This window comes from Trichomycterus rosablanca, chromosome 15, assembly GCF_030014385.1.
Source record: "Trichomycterus rosablanca isolate fTriRos1 chromosome 15, fTriRos1.hap1, whole genome shotgun sequence".
Taxonomy (NCBI): Eukaryota; Metazoa; Chordata; class Actinopteri; order Siluriformes; family Trichomycteridae; genus Trichomycterus; species Trichomycterus rosablanca.
Window position 1 is genome coordinate 12,562,690 of NC_086002.1, and position 24,490 is coordinate 12,587,179.

The window sequence follows — 24,490 nt, forward strand, 5'->3', positions numbered from 1 at the left end:
TTCTTCTTCAAGAATTACAGTATAAATTATACACATTCAGTTACACTAAATGTAAAATAAAATTAAATTTACCTCTCTAGCTTTGCACTGATGCTACAAACTAAGTGTTAGGAGAACCTGCACAGAGCCCTGAGCTTAACCTCACTAAACAGCTTTGGAATGAACCAGAACATCAATTGAGGTTTTTTTGACAAACATCAGTGCCCAGCCATACAAATGCTCTTTTGACTGAATGGACACAAATCCCCATGGGCATACTGCTTGTCCTGTGAGAAGGCTTTTCAGAAGAGTGGGGTTGTTATAAATGAAAGGATCTTATAGAATTCACTATAGAAGGTATTTTAATACCACTTGCTTCTGAAATGGAAAATGGAATGTCCATTGGTCAGTTTCCAAATACGTTTGGCCATATAGTGTACATTGTATTGTGCCTTCTATAAATAAAACTTATCACACTACTTTTTGGAAAAGATAGGCTTTCATTACTTGTTAGCTATAAAAGACTTATAGATAATGCAAATATTAGACACCGCTATTCAACTGGTAGACATTTTAAACATAATTTTTGGCAAATCGATATTTTTAATACAACATCAGCCTTACCAACAGCAAAGAATCTGTGTTAAATGTCTGTGGGGTGACTCAGACGTTTTATGATAAACAGTAACACTTCTGCTTTAGAGAATTCCACTGCACCAGCCAACACACACACACACACACACACACACACACACACAGCCAAACAGACACTCAAAACGACAAATATATAAGTTGTTTGACTTGTTGTGTGTCCATATCGGTCAGGAAACACAAAGTTAAAAATAATCAGTCAACATTAGCTGTAAGATTTAAAACATTGTATGGATAATGAGCTGTTATCTAAGAACCAATAGAAAATGCAGATTTGCCATAAATTAGACGCTGCTGACACTGTCCATATTTAAATTTTAACATATTTAAAGTTTTACATTGCCATGAGCTTAGAGATGTCATACAGGTTTGTTGATTTTTTTTATGCTAATTATAAATAAAAAAGCAGTCCCTGTTTTTTGATGGTTCCTAATTTGACAGTTTGGACATTTGACAGTTATATGGTGACCATTTGGTGTTTTATCCTGGCCTTGCCAAGGAGACTACTGTTCCATGTACTGTTTACAAAAGGACAGGTGATCTTAGGCCTTGAAATTACTTAGAAATGGCTCTTGAGAAAAAATGTTTAGCCAAACCAGCTCTATTTATATGGGCTCAGTTACCAGCTGTAATCAATTGCTATTCTAGGGACACCTACAATTACTAGGGACAACTACAATTACTGGGGATAGTGGTATCCTAGTGGGTAGAGCTTTGGGCTATCAGTCAGAAGATTGTCAGTACAAATCCAGGCTCTGCTATGCAGCCACTGTTGGGCCCTTGTGCAGGGCCCATTACCCTGTCTGCTCCAGGGGCGCCGTACAATGGCTGACCCTACGCTCTGACCCCAGCTTCCAAACAAGCTGAGATAAGCGGAAAAAGAATTTCATTGTACTGTACACCTGTATACATATATATGACAAATAAAGGCTTTCTTCTTCTTCATAAATAAGGACTATTCGTCCCCACAATGAATTATGTGTCCTTTACAATTGTATGAACACTGATGAGCCATTTAAACATTTAATAATGTGCAAGACAAGGTCTATTTTGTAACAGTTGTGCATGACACTTTTAGGGGTATATTAAATGTTGGGCTGTAGGTAGTTACTCATTGTACACAAGACTCATTGATGCCAGAGGACATAAAGGCTATGGTGTCTGGTGCTGGATAACAATAGAGCCACTTTGGCTCTATTTGCAGATCATTCTAATACTGGTGACAAGGCTGTGTAGTTGCTGACACCTGCTGATTTTTGTTTGCTGTTGAAAGCTCCAACACTGGGCATGCAGGCATCAAACTGGACATTGGAGCAATTGAAGAAGATCATTTGGACTGGTAATGTGCATACAAAAAACATGTGTATTGTTTACTCATGGAAGAGATGCACCAGGATGCACTGTAGGATGATCCACTTTACAATGTGGAGAAGTTAAAGGACCTGCTGGTGACTACAGGAATCTTTCAGACCACTTCTTGTGGAATCTGTTTAGCAGGTCAGAGCTGTTTTGACAGCATATACTGTAAGGTGGATGGTCCTAATGTCCTAATGGCTCATCTGTGTAAACATTTAACTCAAACTGTGCATACACCACATAATCAGAATTGAAGATGAGTGAAATGTGCGCATTCGTTTATCCAGTATATTACACAACAGTGCTTTATGGAAGTGAGTGAAATTAGTCGTGTCGTGGGAGTCTGTATGTTATTTGTGCATTGTGTTAATCTAAAAAAGGTCTTAGTAAAAATATCTACATCACTTTTGGTCTGGAGTGTGTGAGAAATGGGTGAATATAGGAGGGAAAATAGACCACCATCTGTCTGTGAAGATCCTGCCAAGATAACCTAACAATATATCACTGCTCTAATGTAGATGTAGATCATCACAACCCATATTTTATTAGATAGTATGTTTAATAAAATATACACTGTGAGATACTGTATATTACAAGGCAGGAAAAGGCAGAATGCACAGATTCCTGCACTATGAAGTGAAAGGAATTAGTTTGTTTTTTATTTGTTAGGTTTTTTGGCATTTTATTGACTATGCAACCATACAGTATTAACATAACATCTGTTACTAAGTGTACTTCTTATATTAACATTTATCACATTTAGCAGACACTTCCAGTGAATTGTGACTGAATACATTGCAAGTAACTGCAGGTTAAGAGCTCTGCTCAAGGGCCCAACAGTGGACAGTGGCAACTTGCCGATGATGAGGCTAATCCAGTAGCTTAACCACTGAGCTACCACTATCACCTCATGTTAACATTTTCATACGAGAAATATAAATTCCTCAGATCCCCAAAAGTGATGTACTTTATTTTATTTTTTTTTTGCATTTTCCCCAGTTTTCCTCCTATTATAGTCGTATCCAATTACCCGATGCATTATGCTTCCTCTCTACTGATGTTGATCTCCACCCTGGTTGAAGAGAGCCGAGACTGACACACGCCCCCTCCGACACGTGTGCTCTGGTGTGCTAGCGTGTTTTACTGCTGTCGCACCTGAGCACCCATTAAAATCAGCTCTACAAGTTTCATTAGTCTTGCTGACAGAACAGGGTTCAAATGGTCAAGAAAAAACTGAAAAGTCTTGGAATTTAAAAGAGCTATTTTTAGGTCTGGATAAGTTATGGAAAAATAAATAAACCCAGAACGCTTTTGAAAAGTCATGGAAATGTTCTTCTCTATAAAAACAAAGTCCAAACTGCAGAGGTACTGAGAGCACTAAATGTGGCTACTTGTCATTAGCCTAAAAACAGCTTTTTAGGTTCCTTTTAATGTTCCTTGACAACCGGATAGCTGCCAGATTTGCATGTGATGATTGCAAGTATTTATATATACACTGATCAGCCATAACATTATGACTACCTCCTTGTTTCTACACTCACTGTCCATTTTATCAACTCCACTTACCATATAGAAGCATTTTAAAGTTCTACAATTACTGACTGTAGTCCGTCTGTTTCTCTGCATGCTTTTTTAGCCCCCTTTCATGCTGTTCTTCAATGGTCAGGACTCTCCCAGGACCACCACAGAGGAGGTATTATTTGGGTGTTGGATCATTCTGACACTGTGACACTGACATGGTGGTGGTGTGTTAGTGTGTGTTGTGCTGGTATGAGTGGATAAAACACAGCAGCGCTGCTGGAGTTTTTAAACACCTCACTGTCAATGCTGGACTGAAAATAGTCCACCAACCAAAAATATATCCAGCCAACAGCACCCCGTGGGGAGCGTCTTGTGACCACTGATGAAGGTCTAGAAGATGACCGACTCAAACAGCAGCAATAGATGAGCGATCGTCTCTGACTTTACAACTACAAGGTGGACCAACTAGGTAGGAGTGTCTAATAGAGTGGACAGTGAGTGGACACGGTATTTAAAAACTCCATCTTATCCATTCATACCAGCACAACACACACTAACAAACCACCACCATGGTTTTATTTTCAAACTTTATTGCCTATTAGTTATGCTGATTAGGGCTACACAATGGATTCCAGGCTTGGACTGATTTTGTTCTGTAAACATCATGTATCAGCGTTACCTAAATATAATTTTTTTTGTATCAAACCACATAGCTTGTTATTAATTTTGGTTAAGATATACTGTAATACATTTTATTATTAAATGTATGAACTCTGTGTATAATAACAGTAAAGTACTTTTCTATATAGTACACCATAATATTTTATTGATGTATTTATTATGCACAATGATTACAGTGAGAAATAATTACACTTTAAGCACAATAATCAACTTCCAAATGTATCCTTATTCTCAGAATCTCTTGCTCTAGGTCTCTTGTCCCTTTCTTTTCTTCACTGCCACTTTGATTGGATGATATTTTTATAAATCTAGGTCCGGGGCCACCTGGGGAAAACAGCAGCAAATTTAGGCCATGAAACAAACCCAGGCCAAGTACAAAGAACTTCAGTAATAAATTATCAACCCATTTCTTCCCACCAATGAGAAACGATTAATGACCTGTTACTCACTGAAATAAAAAATATTAGTAGATTATTACATTAGTGCAGGCAATCTGTCCAACCTAGAAATCAAACTGGCTGAAAATTAAAAACTTCAGATGCTCTTCTGAGGCAGATAAGAGACTGGGTAAGAGCTGCATTTGCTTATTTATGTTTTCTTAAGCATTTTGGTTTCCCTGCATGGATCTATTTTTGGCGTGGAATGTGTGTTAAGCTTAAGTCATGTTTAGTTAAATTCTTTTGTGATTTCCACTGTGAATGTTTGCATTAAAGCTATGGTTTGTCAAAGAATCTAATCTACACAGTTTGTGGATAAGCCGGTATCTGTCTGATGTGCTTTTTTGTACTGGCACTATAAGACTGTAGCAATGTAAGTCTGTCTTACTTACACTATTTCCTTTAAGTAAATATTTATATTATAATATTTATCTAGTTTTCTAAAACTGTGTCCAGTCTCACTGACATGTTGGTATTTTGTAAAATGGTGTAAAATGATCTTCAGTTGAACCTTGTAAGCCATCTTAGACAAACTAAATCATTTTCTTGTTCAGATCTATTGGTATAATTCCATGCAAGAGATAAATGTTATATTTATGTTATATTGTAAATGTTATATTATCGCATGCTGCAGCCTCCACTTATTAGTTTTTAGTTACACTTTGAACTTGAAGTTGATTCTATTTTGCATCTTTACAGGTAAACTGTGAAATAATCAATTAATAGACACAAAATTGGTGTAGGGTGATTTTAAATTCCACCAATATGTATTTATCAATTACATATGATTTTTAAGTAATTAGCGTAGGGATGTCCAAATTTTTAAAAAAATTGTTAATCTTTACCTAAACTATTTACCTCCCCGAACAATAAGCAGTAATCATTATTCTCAAACACAAAGAAACAATAAGCAGTAATAATGTATTTATTTTTAAAGTAATATTTACATTTACTGCATTTAGCAGACACTTTTATCCAAAGCAACTTACAATGCAGTGAAAGTATTTTGTCTAATCAATTGATAGTTAAGGATCTTGCCCAAGTGCCCAACAGTGGCAATCTGGCAGTGGTTTGGGGCTTGAACCAGTAACCTTTTGATTTCTAGTCCAGTACCTTAACCGCTAGGCTACAACTGCCCTGTTTTGTAATGAGATAGTGATAGAGGTGCCAGGTGTACCCCCACACTTGCAATATTAAAAGGATATACTAAATCGCAGGAGGCTTAACCAAGGCAGAACAATACTGCAACTGAAAGACCACATAAACAGTTAAAGGCTGTAACAAATCAGTTACAACCCAAAACAGGACTGGAGAGAACAAAAGAAAGACATGACTGAACTGCTAGAGCAGAATTCCAGCTACTAAATCCACTGGTGAGTTACAAATGCAAAACTCACCAGAGAAACAAAAAAGGGGAACTTAGAAAGCTGGCAGCAGCCAAAATTTTGAGAAGCTGCGATGCATTCATGGAAAAACACAAAACATGAAGGGTACCTGTGACAACTACAAAACCAGAAAGTTGCTATTGTAGAGCCAGTAAAAGCAGTCAGGGAGCTGGAGGACTCAGCCCCAAGCTGGTATGCCTTTTTAAAGCATTGCCCCAGGTGTAGGGAGTAACATTTGGTTAGGTGCGAAGAATGCTTTTAAGTGTCCATGACGCTGCACCTCTACTATCCTGCAGGCCAGCCTGAATATGACAGGTGGGCATATTAAAGATATAACATCAGGAAAAGCAACAATTGTGGGTAAAATAGTTATATATTTATGTATATAGTGTAATGTAGTAAATACTGCATCAGGATTTGCTGAGCTGCAAACTTTGTGCAAACAAAACCTACATAAACACAATCAATATGATATATTTTGTCATGTTCAGCTATTATAAAAATCCAGGACTAATCAGTCATTTAGGCTCTGATATTCTGTATCATGTTTAAAATTATCAGTGATACAATATAGTGTGCACACCCCAATAATTATTGATTTTTGGGGACCTGGGTTCAAACTTTGCCTATACAGTCAGTCTGTGAGTTTTTTTGCACATTCTCTCTAAGTCTACATGGGCTAAACTAAAACATGCAGTAGCTAAACTGGGTGTTCAAAATTCTCTCTGGGTGTGAGTAAGTGGCCTGCAATGGACTGGCACCCTGTCCAGGGTGGATACCTACCTTGGATCAGCCGCAAGCAAGGTGAAGTAATAATTTAAAAAGAATAAATTCTAGCATATGCTTTTACATGCACAAACAGTTTGAATATTGTGTTTACAGCCAAGTCATTAATAGTAAATGTGTTGTAAGTAGTACTGACTGAGAGGGGATCAGCAGAGATAATCTACTCTCAGTATGTAGAGGCTGTAAAATGCCATCTGTTAGAGAATCCACTCACTCTCACAAGATTTACTACAGGCTGTGACCCACACTAGTTCAAACAGACAACTGGTCTACACCAACATTTATTACTACTATGTTTCTCAGTATAGTGCATGATACTTACCACTAATAAATAATTATAGTAGATTGCCTGTTTTTGCAAATGTGTCTTTCTAAATAATTTCTAACCATTAAATAAAACATATTGTTCAAATGGGGTGGCACAGTGGCTCGGTGGGTAGCACTGTTGCCTCACAGCAAGAAGGTCCTGGGTTGAATTCCCAGATAGAATGGTCTGGGTCCTTTCTGTGTGAAGTTCGCATGTTCTTTCCATGTCAGTGTGGGTTTCCTCCCACAGTTCAAAGACATGGATTTTTGGAGGTACTAAAAGTAGGTTTGTGTGTGTGTGTGTGTGTGTGTGTGTGTGTGTGTGTGTGTCCTGTGATGGACTGGCAACCTGTCCGGGGTGTTTCCTGCCTTTCACCCAATGAATCAGACCCACCACGACCCTTAGTATGATAAAGTGGTGGTAATAAAGACAATGAATGAATAAATATTATACACATTTTGTGTAAAAAAGTAAATATCTCCATAGTTAATTATGTAACTAATTAATAAATTAATAAAACACAGTCAGGCTTAATTCCAACCAGCCGAATCTTGCTCATCTTGAATTATTATAATTAAGGTTAAGTAATAACTTCATTGCTCTATGCCATGATTCGAGAAAATTCCTGAAAATATGTTAAAACATATAAATCTGGAAAGTGTTACAAAGCCTAAGGCTCTAGGACTCTAGGAAATATAGTTAAAGCCATTATCTGCAAATAGAAGAACAAGTGGCACACTTGTGAATAGATTCATCCCTAGACCTGAGCAGAAACCTGAAGAGAGCTTGTGTGCAACTCCACCAGCTATTTAATCCACTGGTGAGTTACAACCTAAACTCTCACCAGAGAAACAAAAAAGGAAACTAGGAGCAGCCAAAGATTTGAGATACTGCCACATGACCTATTGGAAACACAAAAAATGAAGTGTACCTATGACAACTAAAAAAACAGCAAATGGTTTTGATTGCTGCAGACCCCTACTTTTGACGAGGAGAACCGTACCCAATGCAATTCGTTTCACCTGCAAGACAGGTTTTGTTCCTAAGATTCATGCACTGCTCTCCATTATTCACTATCTCTGTACAGGTGACTTTAACCAGCCAGCAGAGGCCGCAATTGCAGCAGTATTGCACATTTTGCCTGACAATCACAGCCTGTCAGGTAAGGTGTGGCTGCCCAGTTGAAATCGCTTCAAATATTGACTGGAGTACCTAGGCTACTTAGATCTGTGACCTAATGCAGACATAGGTTGCTGAGAATTAAACCAGTAGAGTAACTGGATTTCTGCCATTATTAATCAACATAATAACTGGGATACAGTTTTATTATAAACTTCTGTGTCTTGATTGTGCCAGTTAAATCTGAATCTAAAAAACGAGGCATTTTTCCCACACGACTTCTTTTCCCGCACCGCCTCCACTTTATACGCGCAGTCGCGCACACATTTGCGCGCTCACGTTAACCCTCAGAGCGTGAACGCGCTGTCAGGGATAAGGTTCGTCTCAGAGCGCGTTCACGTTAAAAGCAGCAGGCAGTAGAGTGGGTGAAGTAAGTGAGGGTGTGACAAGTTTAATCTGTTTGGACCTGCGTGGGGATTATTCGGTCAGTTTTGACTCTGCTGGTATGAATGGAGTAACGGTGAGTTTGTATTTGCTAGTTTAACCGAGGTGTTGCTTTACCGCGATATGAAGTTCGCTGTGTGTGTGTGTGTGTGTGTGTGTGTGTGTGTGTGTGTGTGTGTGTGTGTGTGTGTGTGTGTGTGTGTGTGTGTGTGTGTGTGTGTGTGTGTGTGTGTGTGAAGTTGAACCTTGTTAGAGTTGCAGTTGAACGATAGTTTATTCGTGGCGTCCCAGTTGAACCCCGAGTCACTGCAGATGAATACAAACATGAACTAAATTCATAATATTGATATGTATTGTTACACAACATGCACTGTAAACATTAGTGTTTTGATATATTCATTAAAGGAAAACCTTTAAGTATTAAAGTTTAGTTGTACACACTTTATACATGGCAAGTGCATTGGACTGTTTTTACTTAATGTGGTTAATTTCAATTTCAAAATTTCAGTTTAATTAAATACTTGAATACTTAATTAAATGCTTGATATTTGTATGGTGGTTATATTAACATATGTTAAATTAATTAGCTAAACTCAAAACAGCAAATCTCAAAATTTGTGTATAGGTTGTTGGGGCTTTATTGCTGATCAGCAGACCTGCCAGTATGCATTGCATTTAATAGTTGATCAGCTAATTCTATTTTTTTTTTTTTTTGGTTTATCATGTTTATTTACCTTAGACAAGAAACTCGTCAACAATAATCTGGCACCCAATTGCTGTGTCTATATCATATTTTACATTTATCATCTTGTTGTCCTGCTAAAGCCAGTTATCTATCAACAGATTAATCTATCGGATCAACACTGTACACATCACTTGACTGTAGATTAGCATTTATCAAGACTCTGCATGAGTCTTCTTATGAAGATTCAAATGCTAGTGGTGCCACTGACCTAGGCCAGTGCTCAACAGCCCCGTTTGGTTGTGGCCGCTAAAGAGAAGGTTGGATGAAGCATAATCTCCTTGCTGCTGCAACAGCAACTCCTACCTTTGGGTTGAGGTGCCACCACAAGTGGCGTATGATAGAGTATGGAGAGAAGAGCGTGGTCCTCCGTGCAAGCTGACAAGCTGAGTCAGCTGCCGGCAGATTCACACTTGTTGCAGGCGAAGTGTGATGGCCTGTGGCATGGGTGTTGTGCAAGTGGTAGAGGTCAGTGAAATGTGCAGGGATATTTCATATATTTGAATTGTGCAAACAAGGGAAAAAAGATTCTGTATGACACAATATCAGGCTTCAAACAATAAAGTAGTGCTCTCTTTTGGATTTAATTTTTTAATGCAAGCTACAATTGGATGCAAAAACCTGGTAATGCTACACATTTTGTTGATTTTTTTATGTGAAAAGAAGTAAGCATTCAACAGCAAACTTAAAAAAAAGTTTTTCTGTAAATACAGTTAAAAAAGAAGCATAAAGTCTGGCATGTGAAAAGGTGTGGGTATCCTTCAATTTGTAATGTCTTAAAAACCTTAATTGACCATAGTCTAATGCTTTCTCTTTTAACCGTGTGCCAACACTTAACAATCATGGGCACTTTTTAGCAGCTGTCTGGGAATCTGAGAATGAAGTTAATTGATGTAGACAAAGCAGGAAAAACCCATATAAGGTTATCAAGTCTATTCCAGCTCACAATTTTCACTGCTGGAAATGTCATTACGGAATAGTTATTAACTGTAAGAAAGTCTAAGGAAACTGTAAAAGTCTAAGCACATTCTGAAAAATCAAGAAAGCTCCCAGAACTGCTTGGCTGGCCATAAAGACAAAGCCAGATCCCTGTGGGGAAAGAAGTCACACGAGTAGTGGTGCATTGTTGTGCTGTACAGAACAACTTACACAAACGTAAGTTGAAGGTGAGATGAATGACAAAGTAAATAATAAGAATCCTTACATGCAACCTCATCACAAAAGTCGTTGTCTGAAAGTATCCAAACGACTAGATAGTCCAGAGACATTTTAAAAGTAAAAGTCTTGTGTACATGTGAAGTAGGAGTTGAACATGTTCACACATTACAATCACACATTACTCTTAAGCAGGGATTTATTATGGATCTATTGGTAAATGTATTATGCTGGGGTTTATAATGGGTTTTGTGGCAGCCAGTGGCACAGGAAACATTGCATATATTATATATACATTTATATATTAATATATTGTTTTTTTCACTTTTACAATCAACAAAATATGTAAATATTGAAAGGGTGCCCAAACCATAGTATACAACTGTACGATCATGATGTACATTCATAAAACAATTACCCCTATTTCAGTCTTTACAACCATAGTTAAGCAGACATGCATTTTAGAATGCTAAACACTTCAGACATAATGATGTAAACATTAACTAAAGCTCTTGACCTCTTTCTGTGTAATTATGCAATGCACTGCTGCTACATGACTGACTGGATAACTACGTAAATGATAATGTGCCATGTTTATAATAAAGTGGTTGCAAGGTAAACATTAAACATATATACACCGATCAGCCATAACATTAAAACCACCTGTGGTTTCCACACACACTGTCCATTTTATCAGCTCCCTTTAACATAGAAGCACTTTATAGTTCTACACTTACTAACTGTAGTCCATCTGTTTCTCTACATACCTTTTTAACCTGCTTTCACCCTGTTTGTCAATGGTCAGGACCCCTACAGGACCACCACAGAGCAGTTATTATTTAGGTGGTGGATCATTCTCAGCACTGCAGTGACAATGACCTGGTGGAGGTGTGTTCGTGTGTGTTGTGCTGGTATGAGTGGATCAGACACAGCAGCGCTGTTGGAGTTTTTAAATATCGTGTCCACTCTGTTAGACACTCCTAACTGGTTGGTCGACCTTGTAGATGTAAAGTCAGAGACGATCGCTCATCTATTGCTGCTGTTTGAGTCGGTCATCTTCTAGACCTTCATCAGTGGTCACAGGACGCTGCCCATGGGGTGCTGTTGGCTGGATATTTTCGGTTGGTGGACTATTCTCAGTCCAGCAGTGACAGTGAGGTGTTTAAAAACTCCATCAGCATTGCTGAGTTTGTTATGCACTCATACCAGCACAACACACACTAACACACAACTGTGTTAGTGGCTGATCGGTGTATATAGTGCATATAGAAAGCTTTTATGTAGATTTAGAAAGCATTTTTGTTGTGGATTTAAATGTGAATTAATGTAATTGCCATTTTTTACCCATCAGTCTACACTTAATTATCCATAATGACATAATGGTGAAGTGAAAACAGGTTCTTTGAGTCCTTTCTAAAAATATTAAAGGAAAATATGATATAATGCAGTAATTCTCAACCTTTTATCTCTTAAATCCCTCTGTGTTCACAAAACATTCTCTGACCCCCGTGCCATGGATTGCGACTTGTTTTATCAGATTTTTGTTGATGTGGTGCTTTGGTTTACTGCTAGTGCTTCATCACCTGGGTCTATTTCAGTGGGATCTGCATCAACAACTGAATTTAAATCATTCGTAGTTCCCATCTGTTGAACTTTTGTTTATTTATTTATTAATTCTCAAAGATGCAATGTAGGCTAAGGTACTTTAAAAGTGATTTATATTACATCACAGTCACATCACTTGCGATTACTTTTACTCTTTTACTACTTTTAGGCCCCCTAGTGGGCACCCAACCCCCTGAATAATAACCACTAGTCTAAAGCATGCTGTTTGCTTTAATTATCCTTGAGAATGTGTCTAGGACTCAACTGCAGTTTACCTGTTGCAAACTGAATTGACTGACAAAACCGTAAGGCACACACCTTGTTCTCTAATGGCTCACAATTTACACTACGTTGTCTAAACAGAAACCAAGTCAATGAACTTTGTGGATCTCTGTGAATAAATTGTTGCAAGGTATATATCAGGGCAAGGATATAAAACAATATCTAAGCATTTGAGTGATCCCAGGTCCTCAGTGGTCTTTTAATCATCAGTGGATTTTTAATTAGAAAAAAAAACTGGCACAATCTCAAACTTTTCTAGAGTTGGCCATCCAGCCAAGCTGGTAGGAAATTGTAGAAAAACACCCTTGAGGTAAAACACAAACTCAAACTCAAACTGGGGCAGCATGTCACGTTTCAACTTAACAATGACCCAAATCATTAAGCCAAATAAAAAAAAAAAGAGATTGGCTTCTGGGCGGGTCTCTGAATGTCCTTGTGTGGCCAAGTCAAAGACCAGTCAAAACATATCCATGGAGAGACCACAAGATAACAGTTCATCCAATTTGATAAAACTTGTAGAGCCATGCTCAAGTAGACTTGCATAGGGGCTGCTACGAAATGTTAAATGAAGGGTTTAAATGCGCTCAGGTATACAATTACTGACTGCAGCCCCATATTACCCCCAAAGAGCAGATGGTGTTTGGGTGGTGGACCATGCTCAGGACTGCAATGACACTTACAACATGGTTAATGACATGTTGTTGATGATTTATAAAAACTGTTTGAACTTACTGGCCCCTTTATAATGAACACATGCCCTATAAGCACTCGTAGGTCTATATGTAGTTAAAGACTAGTTAAAGAGTTTTTTTTTTTTTCATGCCTGATGTGTGGTAATCTTCCTCTAGTATTTTATCATTGGGCACTTTCTGATCACAGAACACTGTAGGCTTTATAATTTCCTTTTTAGCTTTGACACATGAAGATCCAGATGGAGAGCCTTGACTGAAGAGTGAAAGCCATTATAGCTATTTTTAAAATTTTATAGATTATATTAACCATACCTGGTGCTGATGCATAGTCTGGTTTAGTCAAGTTGTCTCCAAAAAGGTCAGTGAATTAGATTAAAGCATCTTTTGAAATCACAATCCAGAGTTTCATGCTAATAGATGTACTGGATCTGTACATCTCAGATTGTAATAAGACTTTTGCCTTTTCATCTATGTGTACATGCAATCTTCAAAATATGACACTTGTTTCCTTTTTTAGGTAACTGCACCTGAGTGCAATGTGGCATTCCTCCAGATCCCCCTGCAGCTAAAAAACAGGTCAATGTGATTCAAGCCTGGACACCTCCCATCAGTCAAAGGCACATGGAAACTTTTAAAAGATTTTAGCTAGCATTATTTTACCCTTTGACTCATTTGCACGAGTTAATACGTTGAGTTCGTTTTTAAAAAAATGATCAAAAGTGAGCCGAAGAACGACCGGGTGCTGAGGAGCGCCTCTCCTCACAGAAATGCATACAAATCAGACTTCCACTCTATTAAATGCTCCTTTGAGGGCCCATCTGTCCTTTATCCCAATGGAAGCAGTGAGACGCGAGGCAGACCCTCAGGGAGCCGGGTAAATGAAATCAAAAGCATCTTTCTTCAAATGGATGGCCAACAGCCACAAGACAGCGCAATGCTTACCAAACCAGGACAGGCTAAGTTTCAACGAGGATCGACTTCACACAGATCTAGCATGAGTAGCACCTCCAGCATGGATTCTGCTACTTCAGAAGTGATGAGAAAGGTGGAGAACATCTCATTTGACAAAGTTGCTTTGGCTGAGAAATTCTCAGTGACTAGAAAGCTGTTTGAAAGTGGCCTAAAAGACCATTCTCCAACTGAGCGGCCCACAACTGTTCGATTCATTAGATCTTCTGTACATAGTGTTTCAGAGGAGAAAAAGCTGTCTGACCAAACTCAGAAACCAAAAGAAGACAAACATACATCAAGGGCTGGGGGTGAGACACCACCACACAAATCTGGCATGATTATGAATGCAGGACCCATATCTAGAAGGCTGGAGAGCTTCATGTTAGACAGTGACAGCGAGTCCTTGTCCGGTCCATCCGTTAATTCACAGAGTCCGAGTCGTCATTCCCAGTCACCATGTTCTCCAACCAGTGATCATTCAGATCTGTCACTTTCCCCAGATAGTGTCGGTTCTCCTACATCATACTCGCTGTGGCCCGAGAGCCCCTCAAGCCAGGCCAACACATCTGTCCAGTCAATCTGTTTAGCTAAAGAATATAAGCCTCAATATTCAATCAGTCCTGCAGATGAAGTCTGTATAGAGTCAAGCCCTCAGTGGTGTAGCCCTAACACCAATGAAACTTCAGTGTCTATTGTTGCAACAGAGCCAACCATTCTTTTCAAAAGTGAAAAACGCCATCGTTTGTCTCAGGGTAGTGGTTCGGTCAGTTCTCCTGAAGATGACATCAAACATTTGGAGCGAGTTGTTTCCAAAGTGAACCAGGGCAAAGAGGAGCCTACAGTCAGAGCTGAGTTGGTGGTTGCTAAGAATGAATCATCAGAAAGTGAGGGCAATGAGGAGGACTGTGTTGTGGATGACGTTTTTGAGGATGTCAAGCCAGAGCAAGCTGTCCATGGTCACCATTTGGCAAAAGAAGTATTTGAAAGCCATGAGGTCCAAATGACCGTCCATGACGGTAAATCTAAAAAAGACTTTATAATGGAAACAGAGAAAATGGATGTGGATGCCAAAATGGCTATGGGAGCTAAAACTGAGAAGAGTTCAGCTGAGACGTATCGCATGTGCAAAGATGACAAAGAAACAGAAGAAAAGTTAAATGGTAGCGAGGATATCCCAATCCTGTTTAATGAAAGTAAGTCAGGGAGGGACTTCAGACTAAGGGAGGAGGAAGCAGCAAAGGGGATGGTTCCCACAATGGACTCAGGAAACAAGGATAGAGAAGACGGTCTGAAAGAAGAGGAGGAGAAAGAAGTTGAAGAAAAAGATGAGCAAGTGCATAAGGAACCAAGCCAGCAGTTTAAAATAAAAGATTATGAACTGAATGTAATAGAGGAAAAGGCTGAAAGTGGAAGAATTATGCAGGATCATTTGATTGAAAAGGGTGACACTGAGAAAGATGTTGAAGAAGCCTTTGAAGCTTTAGAGTATGAAGATGATTACCAGGATGTTGAAGAGTTGACCGAGGAAGAGCAGCAACGGCAAGTCGACGAGGACCCTGGGAAAAGATCTTTGGTATGTGGAATTGAAAATGCTGCTTTTGTGGATGACCGAGACAGTAAATCTGACTCAGACAACCAGGAAAAGGAAGAGCATAGTGGAGCAGAGCAGGACCATTTCCAAAAATATGATGAGCTTCCAGGCCTTTCTGATGAAGAAGAAGACCCCAACCCAAAGAGGAAGATTAGATTCTCGACTGCACCTATTAAGGTATAGTGAGATTTTTATTTTTTGTATTTAAATAGGTTACTGTACCATGATTTGTTGTAAGCTGCTGTTACGATGAATACCTGTCTGGCCTAATAGCATGACCAAGGAAAGCCTGCTTGTCTGAACTAGTCAGCTTTTTCTCTGGAAACTGTCTTTTTGTGTTGGTAATGATATGAGTCTTGCAAGATTTTTCGTGGTTAAGGTCGAGTACCTACCTGTCGAGCAACCTCAGCAATCATAAAGTGTTTGTGTAGGTGAGAGTAAATACCTCTTTAATTTCTCTGACCAGATCTAACATTCCTTATCTCATAGATGGTGATGTTGTAAGAGTAAAAAAATCAGATTCCTAATCTGTAAATAGGGCAGCCGGGTGTGTCAAATCTATCAGCTTACTGAAGTCCTGTCTAAGCTTGCATCAATACAGATATGTCATTTTTTTTCTCTCTGACAGCTCATACGTGGAAAGAAAAACATGAACGTAGAGAAGTAAAATGCCTTAAGCAATAGTTTTATCTCTGTTTACCAAGTTCTCCATGTGTGGAGTAAGGTGGAAGGATTAATTCTTGGAGCATGGAGCACAATATTATCAGGGCTCAAAATCAATATTTAGTCTTGTCACAAATATATTACAAATTTTGTAAGGTGATCACAATTAACCATCAGGTTTCATAACTGTACATTTTTATTCACTGCTTTACTCACATTTAGTTGGTAGCACTGTCGTCTTACAGCAAGAAGGTCCTGGGTTCGATCCCCAGGCGGGGCGGTCCGGATCTTTTATGTGTGGAGTTTGTATGTTCTCCCCATGTCTGTGTGGGTTTCCTCCTGAAGCTCCAGTTTCCTCCCACAGTCCAAAGACATGCAAGTGAGATAAATTGGAGATTGTCCATGACTGTGTGTGACATTAAACTTGTGAACTGATGAAATGAGTGACAAATAACTACCGTTTCTGTCACAACTGTAACCAGTGTGTAAAACATGACGTTAAAATCCTAATAAATAAATAAATACTCACGTGTAGACATTGTTAATGATTAAAATAATTTACCATCATATTGCCATCATATTTCAGTCCTTATTGGTGCTTAGGGACAATAAACTATGAACGTGTTGTAATGTTTTTTTGTTTTGTGTTATTTGCTTAAGATAATATAGAACATTTTAATGTGGTTTAATATTTGTGTATTTTAGTAATATGTTTTAAATATTCAAGTAATTGTTCATAGTGATTAATGGTTATTTGTTATGACATTTAATCAACATAGTTTCTAATTGGACTGAAACTTGTTGATCTGTGGAGGTAACATTTGGCTTTTTTTATGGAAAAATGCTAGAGGCATAAACTTAACAGGAAAGACAAGTAAATCAATAATTGCAATTACTTCAATTACTGAAATTTAGAATTATGACAGGGTTATCACCACCCTCTCATCAATCAAAGTTCTGAGGGTTTTGGGTTCAAAGTGATTAACAGTGCTGGTCATCCTAAAATGAAGGAGTTCTTAATGCTGTGTATATCATGTTTTAGGTATCTTTCTGTAGTGTAGGTTTCTGTAGTGACACTGGTGTTACTTGTTAGATCTGTGATGTGTGAAGTTTATAGTATGAAAACTAATCCAGTTTGACAGGGGGGTGTGGCAGTAATGTTTCACAATAGAAATGTGTCTACTGTTTATTGTTGTAGATCCTTATAGCTGTGAGATATCTTAAAATGACAGTGCGTTTTGTAGGAGAGATGAGAAAGTGTCTCTTAATTTAAATATTCAAAAAAAGAATGTTTTATGCAGAAAACAAAAAAAATCTTCAAATGCCCAAAAAGAGCAGACAAACAAAGAGCAAAAAACTTCAGCTGTGTTAGCTGTGTTAGCTGTGAAAGCTGTGTTACTGACTTTTGCACAGCTCTCAAATATTAATACATACTTTTATTTAATTAAACAAAAAAGTAACTACATTAATAAGATCGTAATGTGATACTGCAACATCACCTACCCATGCTTCATTACTATACAGTATATCATTTTTGTTATTATTGCATATCCTGATGATGTAAACCTTTTGTTTCAGATGTCATTGCAGACTATTTGAAATATTTAAAAGGTCGCTTGCAAAAAGTGCAGATGCCAGACAAGACAACACAAGAACAGTATTAACCTACCTCGCAACCATAAAAATAAAAATAAAAATATAAAATGGACCAAATGATAAAGACTATAAAAAAAGACAGATATAAAATACCCAGTTCCTGCCATTAAATGACACACGTGTTTAACATGGCGTGAAAATCCCAAATAAATAAATAAATAAAAGGTTGCTTGCTCCAGATGGTCCATTTAGCTGGACTTATTATTTAATAAGTGCAGAAAAGTCCAGAAAAAGCCTAATGTTGGTGCACAACTTTTTTCTGCTTAGTTTTACAATTAGCACTTAGCAGCAGGTAAACAGAATCAGATAGTTATGCTTCTTAATTGTTTGTACGTGCAACATTGGTGAGCGTTACATTTATTTAAAAATGTTTGCATTTATGCAATTTCTTTTAGATTTTTTAGCGCATCCAATTGCCCGATTGCATCACGCTTCCTCTTCACTAATCCCCGCTCTGATTTGAGGAGAATGAAGCTAACCCACACCTCCTCTGACATGTGGCCAGCAGCCTTTCTCACCTGCACAAGGCGAGTGCTAATGCAGATCAGCCCTGTGTATGGAGAGACACACCCTGATCAACACACTCCTTCCCCGTCCCTGTGCAGGCACCGTCAATCAGCCAGCAGAGGTTGCAGTTGCATCAGCTACGAGGAGACCCTATTCGGCTTACTACTACTCCACCCCTATATGAACAACAGGCCAATCGTTGTTTATGTGGCCGCTCAGCCCAGCCGGTTGGCAGAGATTTGATACGATGTATTTGAGATCCTAGCTCCGGTGTGTTTTACCGCTGCGCCACCTGAGCGGCATTAGTGTTACATTTATAAGTGCATTAATAACGATCAGGTTGATTTGATCTTATGAGAAATTGGAGCTTGTCAAACAGGTGAGATGATAATCGAGATTGGAAGTTCATTTAGTCTTTTTACTACACTGTTTTGTCTGGATGCTGCAACAGGAATCTAGTGAAAATGGATTGGTTCGTATCACACAGGAAGTGTATTGTGCATGAGGTCACATGACTCAGTGCCAGCCTCCAAGAACGTGTAGTACTTTAAAGGGACTGATTCTTTTTAAGGAAGAAAAGACCCTGTGTGTGTGTGTGTGTGTGTGTGAGAGAGAGAGAGAGAGATAGGGTCACTGCGAGCCTGTTTGCTAAAGATTTGATTTAGAATGGATGCAATAAATATTCAGTATAATAAGTTTTTGTTAAAGAACTGATTTAATCAAAATAAAATGTAAATTCCTGCCACTTTTCTCGTTAAGTAATTTTAGTCAATCAGCCATATTTGGTTTGTAACTAAAGGCTTAGTTTCAGACAAAACTGCAAGTTTGTAGAGCAGCAGAGTAATTGTAATCTCACTTAAGTTGCAAATGTTACAAGTACTTTTTGTAATCATTCAAATGCAAATGTAATATCTACTATTTTACTGGTAAATCAGTATTTGCACATGTGCAGTGCACATCTCGCACCACCTTCCAGCAAGTGAGGTCATGCGACTTTTTCGTCAGCTGAAATTTAGTGTTGCTTGTAAACCTTGTAAAGTGGGATTTGTAACTGTGGATCAGAGGCCTAATACAGAAGCCCAGTGGGGGCTGGGTCAGGCTTTCTTCCTTTAGTGCAAGAGGCAGATACTACCCCTACTGTTCTGTGACTCATGGTTATAATTTCCTCTAGGCAGTTTACAAGATACATTCAATCTGAGCTTTTGGGCATCATAGAAAGCTAACAAAAGTCACGTGACCATTCCAGCTGGTAGGTGTTACAAGATGTGCTTTATAGCAGTCTGTGCAGAGTTCCGATTTGAAACACACTCTCAGCCCCTCTCGGTTCAAAGCGCCAGCTCTGAGTACAGCTGGGTTTGGAGTTCTGAAATGAACTTTTTCATGCATTTAACTTGTATACGATGAAACTAGATTGTGTAATTATATTGCAATTTGTGCCATGCTCCATTGTGAAACTGTGAAACTCTTTTAATCATCTTATTATAACCACACTAATGTTGTCAGGATTTAATATACTGACTGCATCTCTTTTTGTTTTTTATTTTTCGCCACTTTTCCCCCCAGTTTTTCTCCCCTAATCTAGTCGTGTCCGATTACCCTGATTGCGTCCTCTATACTGATTCGACCCTTCACCGCTGACTGAGGACGCCTCTCAACTGACATACGCCCCCTCCGGCATGTACAGTCAGTACAGACTGCATTTTTCACCTGCACGAGTCGAGTTCATACACTTGACGGGCACTGTGTATGGAGGGCCACACCCCCATCAGCATTATTTCTCAGCCCTGTGCAGGCGCCATCAGTCAGCCAGCAGGGGCCGCAGTTTGCACCAGTTATGAGGACCTATGATCTGACGTTTTTTTACTCTCTAACCCTGAACAACAGCCAATCGTTGTTCATGCAGCCGCCAAGCCCAGTCGGAAAGGCAGAGGTGAGATTCGATACAATGTATTCGAAACCCCAACTCTGATGCGCTAGCGTACGTTACCGCTGCGCCACCTGAGCAGCCTGCATCTCTATTTTTAAAATTAGTGTGGTTATGTAGAGCTTGTAATGAACTGTCTGTTAGTGACTCTACTTAAAATCTCCATTCATGATGTTGAACTGGTTCGGCATCCCAAATTTGCATCCCTACCTGCAACCTAATAAAATGGCCACAGTTCATCAGTTTTACAGTTAGAGTTGGCTGTTTAGGGTGATGTCTTTAACATAAAAAAAATCATAGGATAAAAGAATAAAATGCCTTTATTTCTTATACTGTATATACATATACAGGTGTACAGTACAACAAAATTCTTTTTCTGTATATCCCAGCTTGTTTGGAAGCTGGGGTCAGAGCACAGGGTCAGCCATTGTATGGTGCCTCTGGACCCGAGAAGGTTAAGGGCCTTGCTCAAGGGCCCAACAGTGGCTGCATGGCAGAGCTAGAATTTAAAATCTCAACCCAAATCTCTACCCACTAGGCTACAACTTTCCCTAATTGAAACAAACATTAAATGAAGCAAAGTGATGTGATGACAAGCAAATGGAAATTGAAGACTCAACCAAAAGATACAGATTTATTTTTTCCTGCCTGCACTACATTAAAGACTAATAGCTGCTTAGCTCATTGTCTAGGGGCATTCATAATATTACGATGAATCAACTTAAGGCTGCATGGCACAATAAGAATCTCTTGTCTTTACCATATGGGGATGTGATGGCAAGCAAATGGAAATTGAAGACTCAACCAAAAGCTACAGATTTACATTTTCCTGCCTGCACTACATTAAAAACTAATAGCTGTTTAGCTCATTGTCTAGGGGCATTAATAATATTACAATGAATCAAGTTAAGGCTGCATGGTACAATAAAAATCTCTTGTCTTTACCATATGGGGACAGTGGTAGCCTAGTGGGTAGAGCTTTGGGCTATCAACCGGAAGATTGCCGGTTCAAATCCAGGCTCTGCTATGCAGCCACTGTTGGGTCCTTGAGCAACCCTGTCTGCTCCAGGGGCGCCGTACGATGGCTGACCCTGCGCTCTGACCCCAGCTTCCAAACAAGCTGGGATATGCGATGAAAGAATTTCATAGTACTGTACACCTTTATATGTATATATGACAAATAAAGGATATCTATCTATCATAATGCCAGTGCTATATTGTTTATTCTAAAAGTTGAGCTTATCTGGTTTCATTATATTTGGTGTTTACTTTAAACAACTATTTAAAAAAAAAAATGACTTTTTTTCTTTCAGATGTAGGTTGTAAATTAGGAATTTTCTTTGTTGGGTTTTGGCATGGGGAAGGATAGAGCAGGACTGTTTGATTGATTGAGATAAAGATCTTTTAAATTAGACTCAAAACCTGTTCCGCCAAACCCTCATATCTTGCCAGTGTATGTAAATGTTTTTTATGTTTGTAAGTCTCACCAGCGTCAATATTAACCTTTCAAATTCCGTTAGGTCTACCATTTCCGCTTATAAAATCACCATATTTTTAATTGAAGTACTAATCAAATGAAAGTTTAAAAGAGTTGTGCATGGTTGATATACCTTGGTAGTTATTTAGCATGCCCTGTCACTATTCTAATAAGAATAGACAAATTACTAGCCCTTGAGCCAGGGACAAGCAGTTTTTCAATACAAATTACCATATCCTAAAAAGTTGGGAAATTTATCAAAATGCAATAAAAACAAGAACCTGTGATTTTATTTCTCTTGAAATTTCATTTAATTCTGAAAGAATATAGAAAAGTTTTCCATTGTTTTTACTAAGTTAATTGTATTTTATAAATATGAACAAATTTAGAATTTGATGTCTTCAATACACACAAAAGGTGGGAACAGGTTTACCACTGTTACATCACCTTTCCTTTTAATTACACATCAGGTTCAGTCATTGTGCTACACTGCTGTGAAGCATGCACCGCTGAAGCAGTGGGTCAGTAGTGGGCTCTATTCCAGGGTTCCAACTTTTTTTTTCAAGTGACCCATCTTGTCCATGATTTTTACCTCAAACCCAGGCAACACAAACAATCAAAACAATACCAAGTCATAAAAATGGTGGCAATCTGGTCCCACTCTGGTTTACAAGATGTAACGTAAAGCTTCTATAAGGGGGCATTCATGTACATGTTCATTTTGTGTTTATGTGCCTGTTAAAATGGCTATCACTTAAACCCTGCTGTATTCCACCTCTTGTCCAGTTTGTGTATCTGTGTAACATGTGAATAGATTTAACAAACATTGTCAAATTTTTTTTTTTTTTTTTTTTTTTTTTTGCATTTTTCCCAATTTTCCTCCCAGCCTAGTCATATCCAATTACCCCATTGCATTATGCTTCCTCTCTACCGATGCTGATCTCCACTTCTGATTGAGGAGAGCAAGACTGTCACACGCCCCCTCTGGCACGTGTGCAGTAGCTGACTGCAGCTTTTAACCTGCTCAAGGCGAGTTCATATGCGATCAGCTTTGTGTACGGAGAGCCACACCCTGATCAACTTGTTATTCCTCGACTCTGTGCAGGCGCCATCAACCAGCCAGCAGCTGGTTGTAATTGAATCAGTTATGAGGTCCCTATCCGGCTTCCCACCCTGTATGAACAATGATGTCAATCGTTGTTCATGTAGCCGTCCAGCCCAGCTGGCAGGGCTAAAATTCAACCAACGAGTTCGAAATGTCAGCTCTGGTATGCTAACGTGTTTTACCGCTGCGCCACCTGAGCAGCGTCAAATCTTTTTTTTGTGAAAATAAGTAAAAACAATACCTACAAGAAGCAAACTTACATTTCAGTGCCCTATTACTGTGTATTTCCTAAATTTAGCATGTTTGGAAATTAAAAACATAAATTAATAAAATATGCACAAAAATTACTAATTAAAATGATACTTTGATAGTATGTTAAATTCAGCCAATAAATAAAAAATGTGCACACACAAGCAGAAACAAATGACCTTTTTTCTTCCTGTAGAAAGTATCATATTAAACCTAAAACATAATTAAAAATATAATTTGACTGGGGTGTTGCTTAAGACTATATAATAATAATAATAATAATACTCTATTAAAATGCTTTCTTGAAAATTGTTTGTATTTTTTCTTACTCTTAGAACACTTTACAATAATCCATTAAAATGACTCTCTAACGGACTCATTTGTGTGACTGTAAGCTTTGGTAGCCTGTCTAATACACAGAAAGATTGAGATCTGTGTGTGTATTCTCACTGCAGGTGTACTCTACATACTCTAATGATGAGTACGATCGCAGTAACGATGAGGTGGACCCTGTTTCGGCTTCAGCCGAATATGAACTGGAGAAGAGGGTGGAAAAGATGGATGTTTTCCCTGTGGAAATTCAGAAAGGTAAGGTCTAAATAATAACCCACAATGCATTGCTCTGTTTCTTAAACATAAAGGTTAATGGTGGCATTGAGGTATGTTCTAAAACAGATGACATGAAAACTTATTTGTCAGTTTCTGTTTAATCTGTTTATACACTAGACACTAATTTGACAAATTAAAATGTTAAATATGTAATGTTGAATTACAGTGGTCAGTCATCCAAACAGTGCAGTGTTTAAAGCTGCCCACTTAACTGGTCTAATGGAAGACTGTATGTAGCATAATGTGTGACATACATTATTGAAGACTTTGAGTGTCTACACAGTTGTATTTTACCAAAAATAACTACTTTTAATGTCACCACACATGCATATATCAGAAATTTACCAAGTAGGAGTTACAGCTAAAGTTAAAATGTAACAAACACTTGTAAGAAGATGAATTAATGCCATAAAAATCTTGGATTTTTGTTGATAGTCTTGGATCTTCTTTTTAGTATGACCTAATGATTAAAATAGACACTTCTTTGTCAAGAATACTCTTCAGGTTAACTGTGGGTTTTCTTAAAGTATGACAGAATTTGATGGATCAAAAGTATACAGACAGACTTTCTTGGCTCTTTTTACATTGATAATTCTGAATTTTTATATCCATCAAC

The 24,490-nt window shown here is 38.3% G+C and overlaps 1 protein-coding gene across 2 annotated transcripts in view; it reads left to right on the top strand.

The window, feature by feature from the left end:
• The first annotated feature begins 8,634 nt into the window (after positions 1–8,634).
• The window catches only part of ppp1r9alb (protein phosphatase 1 regulatory subunit 9A-like B), a 37,002-nt gene continuing 21,146 nt past the window's right edge, over positions 8,635–24,490 (top strand). For both annotated transcript variants that reach the window (XM_063009808.1, XM_063009810.1), the window contains exons 1-3: positions 8,635–8,742; positions 13,660–15,861; positions 23,721–23,853. In XM_063009808.1, the coding sequence (XP_062865878.1) occupies positions 13,852–15,861; positions 23,721–23,853 (2,143 nt within the window). In that variant the 5' untranslated portion in view covers positions 8,635–8,742; positions 13,660–13,851. The remainder of the gene's footprint in view (positions 8,743–13,659; positions 15,862–23,720; positions 23,854–24,490) is intronic.